At 39.2% G+C, this 14,965-nt stretch overlaps 1 protein-coding gene across 1 annotated transcript in view; it reads left to right on the top strand.

Annotated features, from left to right (window-relative positions):
- Window positions 1–14,965, top strand: part of itfg1 (integrin alpha FG-GAP repeat containing 1) — a 164,155-nt gene that overhangs the window by 93,649 nt on the left and 55,541 nt on the right. The window contains exons 11-12 of the mRNA XM_020648569.3: window positions 10,321–10,471; window positions 11,348–11,456. Of these exons, the coding sequence (XP_020504225.1) occupies window positions 10,321–10,471; window positions 11,348–11,456 (260 nt within the window). The remainder of the gene's footprint in view (window positions 1–10,320; window positions 10,472–11,347; window positions 11,457–14,965) is intronic.

Below are 14,965 nucleotides of genomic sequence, written 5' to 3'. Positions count from 1 at the left end.
TTTGGGCCACAGGGGTTTTCAGTACGGCAGTGACAGATGGACACAGATGCCCAAATTCACTCCCAGGGTCGAGCAGAGTTCTCACATTTGCAACTACAAATTGTAGTTGCAAATTTCCAGTTCCCAAAATCTCAAGAAATATTCAAGTTTTTTTTTTTTTTTAAATGTATTGCAGACCTTTCCTGCTCTTTTTCAGACTAGAAATAAAAAGTTAATAGATGCAAATTAAGTATAGTTGTTCGTCTTTTAACACTTTAATGAAATTCCAGTTAAACGTCACTGTGTAAGGTCCTAATTAGAGGTTGTTTTGTGATCCTGCCAGAGACAACAAAACAGGTAGACACAGACTCACAGAAAGCTGACTTTGTAACAACAGAGTGTGAGCAGAAAAAAACAAGGAGGAAGAAAGAGTGAGTGACGGCAGGAGAGAAGTGTAGAGGATGGACTTTGACTTTGATTGTGTTTTGCAGTGACTCACTGCCTGTTTTCATCACCACATGGCTAGCACAAGGAGAAACCAAGGCGTCCCTGGGCCTTGACAACATATCGCTGTCTCTCTGTCACTTCATCTACCTGGACCTGCCCGCTCCTCCCAGTCACTCACCTTTTGTCCATGTCTCTTTCTCTCCCTCTCTCTCTCTCCTCCTGTCAGTCTGACAATGTACTTAGGTGACTTGTTGCATCCAAATCATTCAAACTGGGGTTTACCTTTTTGTGTTGCACACGCTGTGTGCTGATTGGTTAGTGTTAAATATTAACCAGAATCATCAAACTTGATTTGATTGGGCACCGATAGTCTAGTGGTTAGTCCATGCATCCCATGCACATAGTAGGCTATAGTCCTCCCAGCGGGCGACCCGGGTTCAAATCCAAACTGTGGCTCTTTTCATGTCACTCCCCATTCTCTTTCTCTCTCCAATTTTTGACTCTATACACTGTCCTGTCTCTCAGAAAAACACAAAAAGCCCCAAAATAAACCTTAAAAATTTTTCCAGGTGCAGTTAGATATATGAAGATGCAATGTAGAGACAATACAATGTAACTCCACAAATTCTTTTCAACATTTTCCTTGTGAAGTCCAACATAACTCCACTCAGAAATGTGATACTCAGTTATTAAATCCACCATTTTTATATTGTGTAAAATGCATTTTACATGAACTATAGAGAAGCACTTATTGTGAAATGTTTAGCCAATTCTGATTCCAATGTTTTTCATTACTTTTTTTTTATAGTGAAGACATTTCTTGGTAAGCAATTTCTTCCCAGATTTTTTACAATATTCTCTTACTATTATATTATTTTGGGTCTTTTTTTGAACTGAGCTATGATATTTGATGTATTTAAAGTGTTTGTTGTCCTTCCTCTTAAAAAGTCACTAAAGATTTTCTTACAAACTGCTTTGATCTTTTAGAGACCGTGTTAGACTCCCACACTGCCGACATTTTCCTTTATGTTGGACCATGAAAACAAATCAGTGTTTGACTCTTTCTACCCAATAAAAGGTCTCTTCTCTTAATCTGCAGTGACGGCTGTGGATCAGTGGATAGAGTCGGTTGTCTCTCAAGCGGGAGGTCGGGGGTTCAATCCCCAGCTCCTGCAGCTACATGTCCAATGTGTTCTTGGGCAAGACACTTGGCATGTGAATGTGAATGAAAAGGAGTAGTTACTTCTGATGGTCACTTAACATAGAGACCTCTGCCATCAGTGTGTGAATGTGTAGGTGTGACCTGCGGTGTGAAGCGCTTTGAGTAGTCAGAAGAGAAATACGCTATACAAGTGTTGCATTTACTATTTACCAGTTTTCTAGCTTGCCACAATTAAGTTGATGGGACACAACAGATACACAATGTCTACCGACATCAGTGCCTGTCACATTATTCTCCGATGTTTGTCAATAGGTCCGATACCATTGTCTATGTGATTCATTGGTGATCGTGATTCATCCCTAATTTACTCTTTAATCTGAAAGTTTTGACAAAGTGTCGTTCAGCTGGAGACTACCCAAAACAAAACAGAGTTAATCAAGAAAAAGCAACTTGGTCTTTTCTATTCTAAGTTTATTGTGCTTTCCCCCTTAGGTTTAGTTATTAATTCATCAATGAATGCTCATTTGATAAGTGGAATCCAATATCTCACTCCTCTATATGTTTTTTGCATCACAGTTTTATAATTGCTAGTTACATCCAGTACAGTAAATGTGATATTTGAACCGTCATTGTATACTTGATTCTCTTCTAAGTTCTTGCTGTGATGGAAAATCGAAACAGGAGACGTTAAATCTCATCACAGCTACAATGAAACAGAAAATTATAACTGTGTGTGAGAAAACATGGCAGTGATTCTTCACTGGCTTTACAGATAATTAAACATTACTCAAAGGGTAGTGACCAAAGTCTAATTAGAAAATCCCCTAATTATTGTGATGAGGCAGAACATCTTTGCACATAACCCGTACAACAGAAGCTAAACTTTAAAACGTTTAAACATAATTCTCAGACGAAGCACATTAGAAGATAGTTTTGCCATGATAATAGACATACAAGGAAACAAAGAAGAACCCAAACAGATGTGATTTGACCAAAAAAAGTGATCTCATTTGGTTTTAAAATTGTCTTTTGAATAGTGAATGAATAAATCCTGAATAACGTGACATTCATTTGATAAGATACAGAGGCTTTGTGATAATGAAAAAGTGGAATGAGGAGAGAGCTGAGAGGGGCAGGGGGTCATTTTGTCAAGGAAAGAGGAGAGAAGTCTGCACTGCAACTGTAAAAAAAGTGTTATTAAATGCACCCACACCACATTGAAAAATACAGGCTGGAGGGCATTTTAACAGAGTCCTTGGTGTGTGATTGGGAGGCGAGAAGGAGAAAGAGTGGAACAACAGCAGGTGGATGGGTGCAGGTTGAGGGTGGGAGTAGATGAGAAGAAATGGGGGGGAAGGGGGGATGAGAAGGAGGAGGCTTAAAGGAAAGAGAGACGGTCGTATTACTGGATGGGGGAATAGAAAAGGTGTACAGGTAACATTTGCCCAGGAGAGCGTTTGAGGCGGAGGAAGAGGGGGGGTCATTGTCGTGATCAGCTGGTCAGCCTCCTGCCGGCCGCCTGCCCCTCTGGAGGCCAATTAGAGGGGAGGTGGGTAGAGCCAGGAACACAGGAACCAAGACTCCCTACAGGCAAAAACACACACACACACACACACACACACACACACACACACACACACACACACACACACACACACACACACACACAGTACAGTAACACAAAAAGACACACATTGATGCTGACACTGGATTCATACAATAATAGAAGCCCCGGGACACACACGCTGACTGTACTCGGGGAAAGGCTGAAACTGCACATTCCTCTTCTTTTTCAAACCAATTCTTCCTTTTTTCTCCATCAAGTTTTAATCTCCATTATCTTTTGCTGACACTGGTGCTACAATTAAACAGGTTGTACTCACTTTTGCTTCATTGGAGGAGAGTTTGAACATAACGGCAACAATTTAGTGGTGCCTCTTAAGCTCACCTTCTTTCTTCCAGCGAGGGTTTCTGGACTGGATTCAGACATTAATGTTAAGGTGGCCTATCTAGACAACTTGAAACTGAGGGAAAAGAGTTACATTTTATAATCTTTAAATGAAAAACTGCTCGGTTAGCGTATAAGCAAACATTTCCTTACAAACTGTCCTACCTGTTTTAATCTTAATCTGTGTAATTGTTTGTTGTAGTGTTGGTCCTTTATTTATCCAGAGATAAATGATTGAGCTGAAGAAGCTCAGCATACATATTAAAATCACGTACATACACAGCAACAGAAGATATAACAAATAACAGCTGTCGCTTGCTAAATGTGGCCCACCTTAAGTAGATAATCGTACATCATTGATATCATACGAATAAAAGTTTAACTGGGAGTCCACTTGCTCTTTTGCAGTCGTACACGGCTAAAAACTTTCCCTCACAAAGTGCTGAGTGTTGACCTCAGATTGCAGAGAGACAATAATTCTGGCCTTTAATCAGGCTTCTCATTGAATTACCATAAATACGCTATCAGGACCTGTTGCTTAGAAGCTAGTCCCTCACAGGTTTTCTATATTGTACTTTACATAAAAGAGAGACAGGAGTTATTAAAGATTCAAAGGTGGATTTGTTAATCAGATTTAAACCAGTGCCTGAGTTTTTGCCATTTCTGCATTTTCTGGCTCAGGCAGTGGCAGCTTGCAGCACAATGAAACAGATGTGGGTAAAGTACAGTAGAAAGATCTGCATATCTTAAGTTTATTTTAGCTCTTGTAACCCTTTATAAATGGCTGGATCAGCTCTGATCGTATGTCTTTCAGATTGGCTGGGGACATTGCCGTTTGGATAAAGCTGTTGATACAGTTTTGTGTGTTTGTGTGTGTGTGTTTCCTATCCACCTCACGACCTTGAGTCACTCTCCACCATCAGCACCCCTGCAGTGCTTCAGAGTGGCTCTTTTGAAGTAGAAAAATCTCAGAAAGGTGAATAAAAGACACCTCCTAAAGTTCAGCCTGAAACTCTGAAACAGCTACTTTTCTCTCTCTCTCACACACACACACGGTATACACACACACAATTATTTGCAACTGGAGCCCTGATTATCTGCTGGTGAGCCACCTACCATTAGCGATGTTTCCTGACTAATAGGTGCTGCAGTGGCAGGTCTGTAGTGAAAACTGGTCATTTTCTGTGAGCTCTGTTGCTGTTAGCTCAGATCCTAATAAGACAGGAGGAAGGTCAAGTGCATTTGCAGTGTTGATGGATTACACAGAATGACCTTTAACTAAACCTCCAGTCAGTATATGTATAATCACAGCCAAATTCAGTTAATCCAATGTGCCTACATCCTGAAACACCAGCCACATACAGTATGTCTCTGCTTTGAGACTTAGCCAAATGTATTCAGTTTCCTATATATTTTATATACAGTACAATTTCTTGTTGTGTCGGTAGGTTAATATAGACATTACCCACTCAATGAGTATCTGTAACTTTAACCTTCCTGTGGAATAACCAGAATATTGCAGAGTGTACTATTGCGATGCCAGCTGCTGATTCAGGCTAAGTGTCAGACAAGATTTATGAGAGCATTTGAAATGTTGCCACACATTGAAAAGTGACCATTAAATAGTGACTTTTACTTCTCTGGTTGGGTAAACCTAATGAATCGGCTTGCCAAGAAAATATATTTTAAAAAAATCCTTTGAGGGTTAATTATAGTTTAAAGTTGATACATTTATGAACAATTATTGTGCTGTCTTGTGCAAGTGATTATCCTGTAAAGTAGTACTGGCTATACTAAATGATCACATCCACTTCTAATGTACAGTATATGTGAGAGGTAGAAGGCAGGGCTCTACAGTGGGAATATTTCACTCTCATTTCCCTCTAAAAATAGATTTGTGTGAACAGCAATAAACTGATCATAGTAGAGTTCTCCATGGAGACACAGCCTGTGAACAGTGAAAAAGTATCAGTACTATATTTTTACATGTGGACATCGACTAAAAGTAAGTCTATTACACTTCGTATTCAACCTGAAACAGACAAAGAGAAATATGAATCTTGAAGTGTGATTCCTAAGGTTCATCTTATGAGACTTATAGCTTACATGTAGGCTTTATATGTGATTTTTTTGATCCAGCAGATGTCTCCCTTGAGCACCAGCATGAAACCAAAACAACTCGCGCTGCATTATTGTGTTAGCATGCTAACGCTAGCGATATTTATTGCGCTCGTATCTTCACACTGCATGTAAATTTACCCGAAATGACCGTGATCTAGAAACGCTTACGTGACATTCAATTAAGCAGTGAGTACAGTATGTTATTCTTTTTTTCTCTAGTCCCTCAATTAAACAACTTTTATACGTGAGGGGAGGAGTCTGCTGGCCGTCCCAGCGATGTAAACAAACTGAAGATAGGACTCTGAAAACTCTGAAAACATCACAAACAGTGGAACTCTGGTGTTACACCCATTGTAGACAGTCATGACTCACAGAGTTATTTTCAGAGGATATACTTGATTTCTATTATACTTAAGTGTGAAAAATCGCATATTAAGCCTTTAAAGTAGCATGGTGACCATAGGGATGTGACTGATCAGCTGACTGAACAATTCAATGTTGTTACCCTCGCTAGTCAGTACCAGAATTTATTTTCGGTTGAACTGATTTTTAATGTTTTTTTTATTAATGTGGGCCCACAATGCCTGTCAAAAGTTATGTTGAATCTGTGACGAAGCCCCCAATACTAGCTGGGGCTGTAACTCTGGTTAATGGGCTTGCTCTCCCTACTCTGCTGCCTGGATGTAAAACTGCATAATGGACAAACGGCATCTAGTTGGAGGAGCTTGGTTTCGCGGATTAAGTTGTTTGCACATCGATCAGGTCAATGCGTAGCTACTATTAGCAAAGACATTTGGACTTTTACCTGCAAGGATAACCGAAGGCTGTTGGTGCCTGCACTGCTAACAGTAGCCACTCTCAGTGCACCAATCACACCAAGTAATGTACGTCTCAAGTGCCACACATTTCCGTGTCAAACATTTAACATATCCATCAAGTTTGTTAATGAAGAATGTGATTAACTGTTTTAATTGATTCTAAATAAGCTACACCCAGTATGGTTTTTGACAGTATTTAGCCATGTTAAGTAAATTGTGCTTAATTTTGACTCTTTATGAGTTTTTCTAACCTTTAGACTATTTAACTCGTCTGAATTTAAATTTCTGTTCATTTGACAGGAACATTTGTTGTTAGGAACATACCTAATTCTGACTAATGACGACCGAGTGATGTCATTGAAGCTAACATGACTTCACTGTCATTACAATGACCACTGGAGCTATTGCACACTCAGTATTAATATTTATGTATCAACTAATATACATGGTTTGCTTCTATTGTGACATTAAAAATTGGGGACTGTGGAGAAAAAAGCCAACTACCATATCATAGTGGTAGATTATATTGTCCTCAATTATTTTAAGTGATGTTATTAATTATCTTCATGGAGTTCATCAGCATGTTTATAGAACCAAATTGTGTAAAAAGAAACAAAAAAGGTGCTGACATCTTAATCCACCCTCTGTGTTTTTCCGTAAAAATGTACAAAGTAAATAATGTGATGTGACATAACAGCCCAGCCCAGTCATGCCAATCCTATTTCATAACTAGAATATCCATTGTGGTTTAAATTGTATTCATTCAAATATAAATAGTATTGTTCCTTTTTAAGTCTTACAGCATGTGTAATATTTCAGAACTTTGGGTGAACGTTTCCTTCATGGACTTCTCTTCTCCACTACTTTAAATGAATTGAAAAAACAAAGTTTTATATGAAAACTCATTGTTAATGCACAGAGTTGATGCACTGAAATAAAGTGCTGCCTGGTCTTACATCAAACCATGCAGCACTGCCAACACTCAGTTGAACTGATGAACCATGCCTGCTGCTGATTGCCAGTGTGCACACTCTTTGAAAAACATCAATCAAAGCAGCCATTAAATACTTAGATAAAATACTGATGGTACTACAACAGAGGTTTTTAGCTGGCTCTGTTACTGCTTGTTCACTTAGCAACAATTTTTTCTAACACCCAGTTAACAGTGCTGGAGAGGCTCATGGAGCACATTTCAAGTACCGATTTGACCACTTGGATTTCTTGGATGGATGGAACCAGCAGTTGTGTAGCAACAGCATCTATTACGGCACTTATTACACAATACTTTGTGTGTATGTGCTGGTAAGACTTGCCAGTCTTTGTGTCTCCATCCCAATTTTTTATTTCATTTTCAAAAATACATCTCCACAAATATCTCTCTCAATAATACACATGTTGTTTAATTTGCTTACATTCTGTAGCTTATTGACATGATGAATATTTTTGCTGCAAGTGGGGCACATTTAATATTTTCTTACTCTGCTTCACACAGTCTTTTGTAAGATTTTAAAGCAGCCTGGATAACAGACGTCCAATTGAGCTCTCAGCTTGTGGTCTGTTTTCACCCTAACTCCCAAGACACTTGCATTGGATGGTGGTTGAAGGGAAAAAGAGCAATCTTAAATTCTGCAAAGGGGAGGACCTACTAGATTAGTCTATTTCTAGACCAGCGCCTTCTTTTTTCTCTGTCGCTACTCCTTTAAAGATCTAAGAACTGTTACAGAGAGCCGTCTCCAAAGACAGAAAGAAACATTGAGGGATTAAATCTCTCCAGGGAATCAAAGAGTGATGGTGACGAAGACTGAGAGTGAGAGTGAGAACACAATGTACAGGTAGAGAGTTAGATGAAAAATCAGGTTTAGTCAAAGAGTGGCTCCAAATTGCCCAATTCTGGGTGTGGACACAACAAAGCAAAGCGCTTTATTTATCCAGTCAAGCAAAAAGCATATTAACATAAAACTGGTCTGCTGATAGGTCTATCGCACTTAATGACCTGTGTTGGCAACATATTTCAGCAATAACGTTTTCTGTCTTTTACATGTCAAGGTAATTTTGTCTTACAGGTGAAGATATACACAGCAGAGCAGTATCTGAAGATGTCATACATCACTAGATCTCAGGGCTCCAGCCTTAGGAGTTCTCATTCTGTTAAACAACAATGTTTTCATTTGGAAACATCCACGGCATATATTACATAATTTGAATTTCTGATCACAACAAAGTCTCTGCTAAAGCTAGAAGCCCATCCATAGAGAGCCACTGTACACACTACATCAATCATTCCCTTCCTTTTTACACTGATCCTGATTGAAGATGTGATTTACATTATTGACAGTTGGCCATTGAACGAGCAGCTTAAAGTCAGTCTTCGTATTCACTGTGCTGAACAACTATCGATTGGAATTTGCTGATATTAACTCATTCTAGAGGTTGAGCTTTAAAATATATGGAAAGTTGGGTTTCCTGTCACAGTGATAACTTGATTTTAGAAACTCAAATGTGTACTTTAACTTGAGCTCTCACCCAGAAGAAGCTGTTTGTGTCCCCTGTGAAACCAAAAGTCAACAATGACATTTGAATGTTGACCATAACCGTGATGTATTCCTGGACTTTAATAGTATTTTCTGTTGTCTTAATCTGGCTTTTTCACACACCACAACGTCTTAATCCGGTTGGGGTTAGGACAAAAACTTTCACATGAAATCTGAACCCTGATGTTTTGGGTAAAAATCCAATATTTATTTCTTTATTAGACATTAACTAACATCTTGCACATCACAAAAATGGTAACAAATCTTTGTGGAGCTTTAGAGACCTAGCCCAGCCATCAAAACATCAACCTGAATATGGCGCTGATATGAGTTATGGGCACTGACAAGGGTCAGCATCAGAAATTGGATACGATACGAGAGCCCGACCGATTAATCGGCCGGTCGATAATACCAGCCGATACTAGCATATGCAGTGACTATCGGTATCAGATAGATGTGCCGCAGATGTACCGATATTACTAGATTCATTAGCCAGTCAAAAAGCATTTCATTTGCATCATTGTATTACACTAGCAGTCCTTTCTCACCAGCAGAGTGCTATATCGATTACAACAAGCATTATCTCTCATCAGAGTGTCTGGCGGGGATGCTTGTACATGAGCAGCTACAATGGATTGACCATCTTGACTTCTTTATATCTTTTACACAAGTGTTTGAGACTGCATTTGAGCGATCAATGAATTCATTAGTATTTCTATGTTTATCTTCACTGATTGAACATAGATCTAAGAAAGATATCAGCCGATATATCAGTATCAGATTTCCTTTTCTCCCCGATATCAGTTTTAGTTTTGGCTTCAAAAATCTCATATCGGTCGGGCCCTCTACTATACGATACAATGTTATACGATATGATACTCTTTATCGTCCTGTTGGAGGAATTAGTCTTTGAATCCAAGAGTTGCAAAAATGTAGTTGTCTCCCCAGACGTATTAATAAATAAAAAACTTTTCAAGCAAACAACAATCTACATGTTTACAGTGAATCACAGTTCAATAAAAAAACACAAAGCAATACAGCATATTGCACAATATTAATTCACACAAGATCTGCATTATAAACAGCAGTATGAATACTCAGAGGAGAGTTATTTACCAAATCCTATACCCACCAAAGTGACTATTTTTGGATGTGATTATTTATTGATGAGTAATAAACTGTCAGACTGGATCTGCTGCTGACATGAATAATCGTCTTGTTGAGCTTTAGCTTTCACAATGTTTCAGTGTCAACATTTAAAATGCAAAATAACAACATGCATTTCCCCTCCTTTTCTCCGTCTCTGCCTCTCAGCGGTCAGCAGGCCTTCCTGTTGGAGAACGTGCCCTGTAACAACGCCAGCTGCCACAGTGTGGGAAGGATGTTCCACATCCACTGGGACCAAACTGATTTGGGAGCCATCCAAAACGCTGTCATGGCAACTTTCTTTGACATCTATGAGGACGTGAGTACTTTGTGTTGAACTCTTGTCCCTGTCCTCCGATTCTTCTCTTATGTTTTCTCTGTGTCATGGGCTGCCATATAAATGTTTCAGTGAAATGTCATCACTTTCCTTGGTGTTAAAGAAGTCAATGCCAAATGAATCTCATCGAGCATTCAGGAACGTTTGATTTCTGTAATGCAGAAAACTGGATTATGTGTTTAGTTTTTTGTGACACTGACGTCAACAAGTGATTGAAGTTTCTTTCCTTTAATGCTCAGACAAAATGTTCCAGACTTGGACTGATGACAGAACTATGTCATGTTCTGTTTTTAATTACTAAAACTAAAGCTTCAGATCTACAAGACAAAGTGCTATTATCTCTTGTTTCCTTTGTATGCTTTTCTGCTGATGTTTTACAGTTATTTTTTCCATGGCATCTCCTATTTTACCTGGATCTTATACACTTGTTTTTAGACATGCAGTACACATAATGACTCTTTTTGTGTTGCACAGACTGAGATGCCTGCACACACTAGCTCTATCTTACAGTCTACTGTATGTGCATGTCTTATCATAATTAATTATTACTGCTGATGTGGCCTGTCCGTTACATCCAACTCTTTCTGTCTCTCTCTCTCCCTCTCTCTCCCTCTCTCTCTATCTCTCTCTCTATCTCTCTCACTCACTCTCACTCTCACTCTCTCTCTCTTACTCACTGGAGAGAGGGTTTAGAGAGACCAGAACGAGGAGATAGAACGGGGGAAGCACAGGGATGATAAGATAATAGCTGGATCAGTATTCCAGTGTGTTAGAAGAATAAAAATGTACATCAGAAGAGACACACACACACATCGTGCTCCTATTGTCCCTTATCTATATGCCTGTCTTCATTTGCAGGGTATATTAGACATGCTGGTTCTAAGCCAGGTAGAGGGCAAAAAAGACCCGACCATCCATGCCTTGAAGAACAATTATGAAGCTGATGCCTACTTTGTGAAAGTGATGGGTAAGTGATGAATTTGTCCAGTTGTATCAGTCCTTTTTGTTAAGATGTATTTGGGGATTTTACTGTAGAGATAGGGAAGTGGATAGAGTCAGAATTAATGTAGAGAGACAGGGGGACCGACATGCAGGAAAGGAGCCACATGTCGGACTCAAACCCAGGCCGTCCGCTTGGAGGACCACAGCCTCTGTACATGGGGCACGCGTACTAACCACTACTCCACTGGCGCCGCTGTATCAATTATTTTTAGGGGACCACATGGAGAAAGAAAGAGGCAACATTTTCCCTATTTACCTTCTTCCCATGAAATAATCTCCAAATTCTGATTCCAAGAGAAATACACTTACGATTTAAATAACTACTGATTAATTGTTTTTTTGTCATTTGTATTATAACAGCCCCTCCTTGACTAATTAAAATCATTGAGCAGGAGCAGATGTTTCCCTTGAGCTAGTAAGCAGCTGCTCATGACTAATATCTGTCATATTATTCGGATTTGTAGCCTCAGGCTACTCGATTGGTGGTGAAAGGGGGATCTTGTCTGAGCTCCTTGTTTTATTTAAACCTGAATGAAAAGGCTACAGTATGTGCACACAAAACGTAGGAGAGGATATGAACCTGTGAGTTTAAGAATGAAGGGGATCATGCTATGGGCATTAGAGAATTCTCACATATTGTATCAGAAGTCTCTATTGATCACATACTGTGAGACTTGTTTTAGCGATCTAAAGGGCTCTGTCTAAAATGCATGACTTACAGTGTATTAGGGCGTGTCCAGCTACAGTGTGCTAGTTGAGCGGCACACAATCTTGACGAAGTAAGGTGCGGAGCATGAAAGATGTTGGATTAAGTTCCTTAATTACACATTGGTGTGTTATCTGTTGCAACATGAATCAAACCAATCAGTGCCGCCTCTCATTTCCTTTAAAGCCCGGTGCACCTGCAGACAGACACGTTGCTCTTTACACGGTGGATTTCAGTCTTTATTCTTAGATAGACTATAGGCTCTGACCAGCTCTCTCTTTCTATTGTGCCCGTAACATGCAGAACACACACCACACTGAATGAGCTGTGCTGATTCCTCCAACTGAAGATATATTGGTTGAGGCATTCTCACAACATCAGAAACGAACAGTGCCTTTCAAATGAAAAGGGACACTGTGTACATATATATGCACGTTTGTCAGTCACACTTAAAACCTGGTTTTCACAGCCAGGAGAAACTGTAGCCTCACTATCTGCCTGTAATGCTCAGAAAGAGTTTTTATATTTTTTATATTCACTTTTTTCACTGAGTTTTACAATAGTTAAAAACTTAAATTACACTCATAGCTACACCTTAAGTATGCATTCTTTTTAAGTCAAAATGTTGGTACAGTGTTAGTTCCTAGTGACATTAAAAGGAAAGTATAAATAGATCCACTCTGGGTCTGGGTTGGGCTTTTGTACAGTTGTATCTGTCACTCTGCACTGCTTATTAGTAATAATGTTTCAGAACAGAAGGTTCTGTCTTCTTTTAAGATGAGAATTACAATTACTCAAGAAATACACACACTGAAACCATCGCCATTCCCTCTTAAAACATAAAGGAGGGCATCCTTACTTACACACTGACAGTATTACTCACTATGAATACTCTTTGCCAAGACTGACATAGACACACAGATTGAACCTGTTTGATACTGTGGTAGAAACATTGTAGAGTTTATGTCTTCATTCATCTGAACAACTCAGGGTTCTGCTAGACTGAGCCTACACCTAACTAATCAAATATCTGTTGTAGGTGCAAATAATTACATTTCCTCATGTTCATGATGTTCAGAGCATTGGACAGAATCAATACATTACATTACACAGCATCCAGCACTATAGTGAAGTGAAATCATCAGATCAAGAATCATTTTAAATTAAAATAACATTCACAAGGGTAGTGGTGCAGTAGATAGCTCTGTCGGTCTGTTTTTAAGTGTTTGTGTCGATCTTCTTTCTATATTAGCAACAAACCTTAGGCCGAGCTGTTGAGCTCTCTTACATCCATTTAAATGACACAAAGCAACCTTCTTAAAGGAAGAATGTGGGACTTTTTGATCCAGTAGATTTCAATTTCAAGAAACTGATGTTTTTTTAAGACACCTCCGCCATAGTGAATCCTCCGCTCTCCTACAGCGACACACCTCCAACCCCTCTCCCCTTGCATTTGCATGAAGGAGTTATCAAATTGGAGTGCACCATAATTTAGTACTAAGAGATAACAGCAAGTGGTCGACAAATTGTCCTTGTATCGAGCTGTATTGTTGTTAGAAGGCTAATGGTAGCGCTCTAGTGAGCTCGTAGCTTCACACTGCATGTAAATTTACATGGAATGAATGTGATCTAAATAAGTTTACATGACATTCAAATAAGCAGTGAGTACAGTATGTTATTCAACCTTTGTCTAGCACCGTTTGAGATGACATCACAGAGAGATCTGCGTGTCACACTCAAGACAGTGATGACTCAGAGAGATGTTTACAGAGGATATACTGGATTTCTGCTATATTTATGTTTAAAATGTTGCACATTTTTTCCTTTGAGCATGCACTATCAATCCAGGTGCCAAACAAACAAAGACTATTTTGTGTGTTGAAAACACTTATAGTCCTATTCTAACCTAATCTTATCTAACCTAGTCTAGCATAATATTTTATTACTTCTTCAGATATTCTTGGATATTAATGTGACAAAAGGCTTCACAATTGCATCAAACTTTAGTGAGAAATCAGGGACAGAGAGAGAGAGAGAATGACATGCAGTAAAGGAGTGATTGAAACCCGGGCCACCAGCTTGGAGGACTATGACCTCTGTACATGGGTCGTGCATACTAACCACTAGGCAACCGTCGCCCCCTCAAACTTTGTTTTTTAATACAGTATATACTTGATATTCCAAACCCAGCCCATCTTATAAAGTGTTGAAATGTGTGACGGATATAGGGACTGCACCTGAAGTTGGTGTGTCTGGATGCTGCGAGTCACAACGACAAGCACAGGAAGCCAAAACGCTTTTTACAAAATAAAGGAGCATCACATTTCTTATATTTCATACATCAATAAACATAACTGTTGGGAAAGGAAGAGGCATGCATCGTCACTAGCCTGAGAGTATCTCTTTAATGTAGGTGTGTGTGTGTGACCTTGACTCATCCATGGTGTTATTGCTATAACACAAATATTGTTCTATGCCTCGTAACACTGCTGCTCCTTCCATTATCCATGTCTTTGCTTACTGCAGCACATCAAACAAAACACATGGATACAAGTGCACCAACAAATGCCTATTCATCCCCCTTCCATGCAAACACTGTCAGCTCCACAGCACCTCCTCATCATTTGACTTTACGTATTCCATTTTTACTTGTAAATATTTCATGCATGTTCAGTTTTGCATTTTCTCCCTCTAGCTGGCTACAGGCCTGTGTTTCAAACATCAGGCAGCCAAGATAAAGCTGTATCCATCAAGTGTTACACCCTGTT

Source organism: Labrus bergylta, chromosome 3 (assembly GCF_963930695.1).
Source record: "Labrus bergylta chromosome 3, fLabBer1.1, whole genome shotgun sequence".
NCBI classification, from domain to species: domain Eukaryota; kingdom Metazoa; phylum Chordata; class Actinopteri; order Labriformes; family Labridae; genus Labrus; species Labrus bergylta.
This window is presented reverse-complemented; position numbering and strand designations above follow the sequence as displayed.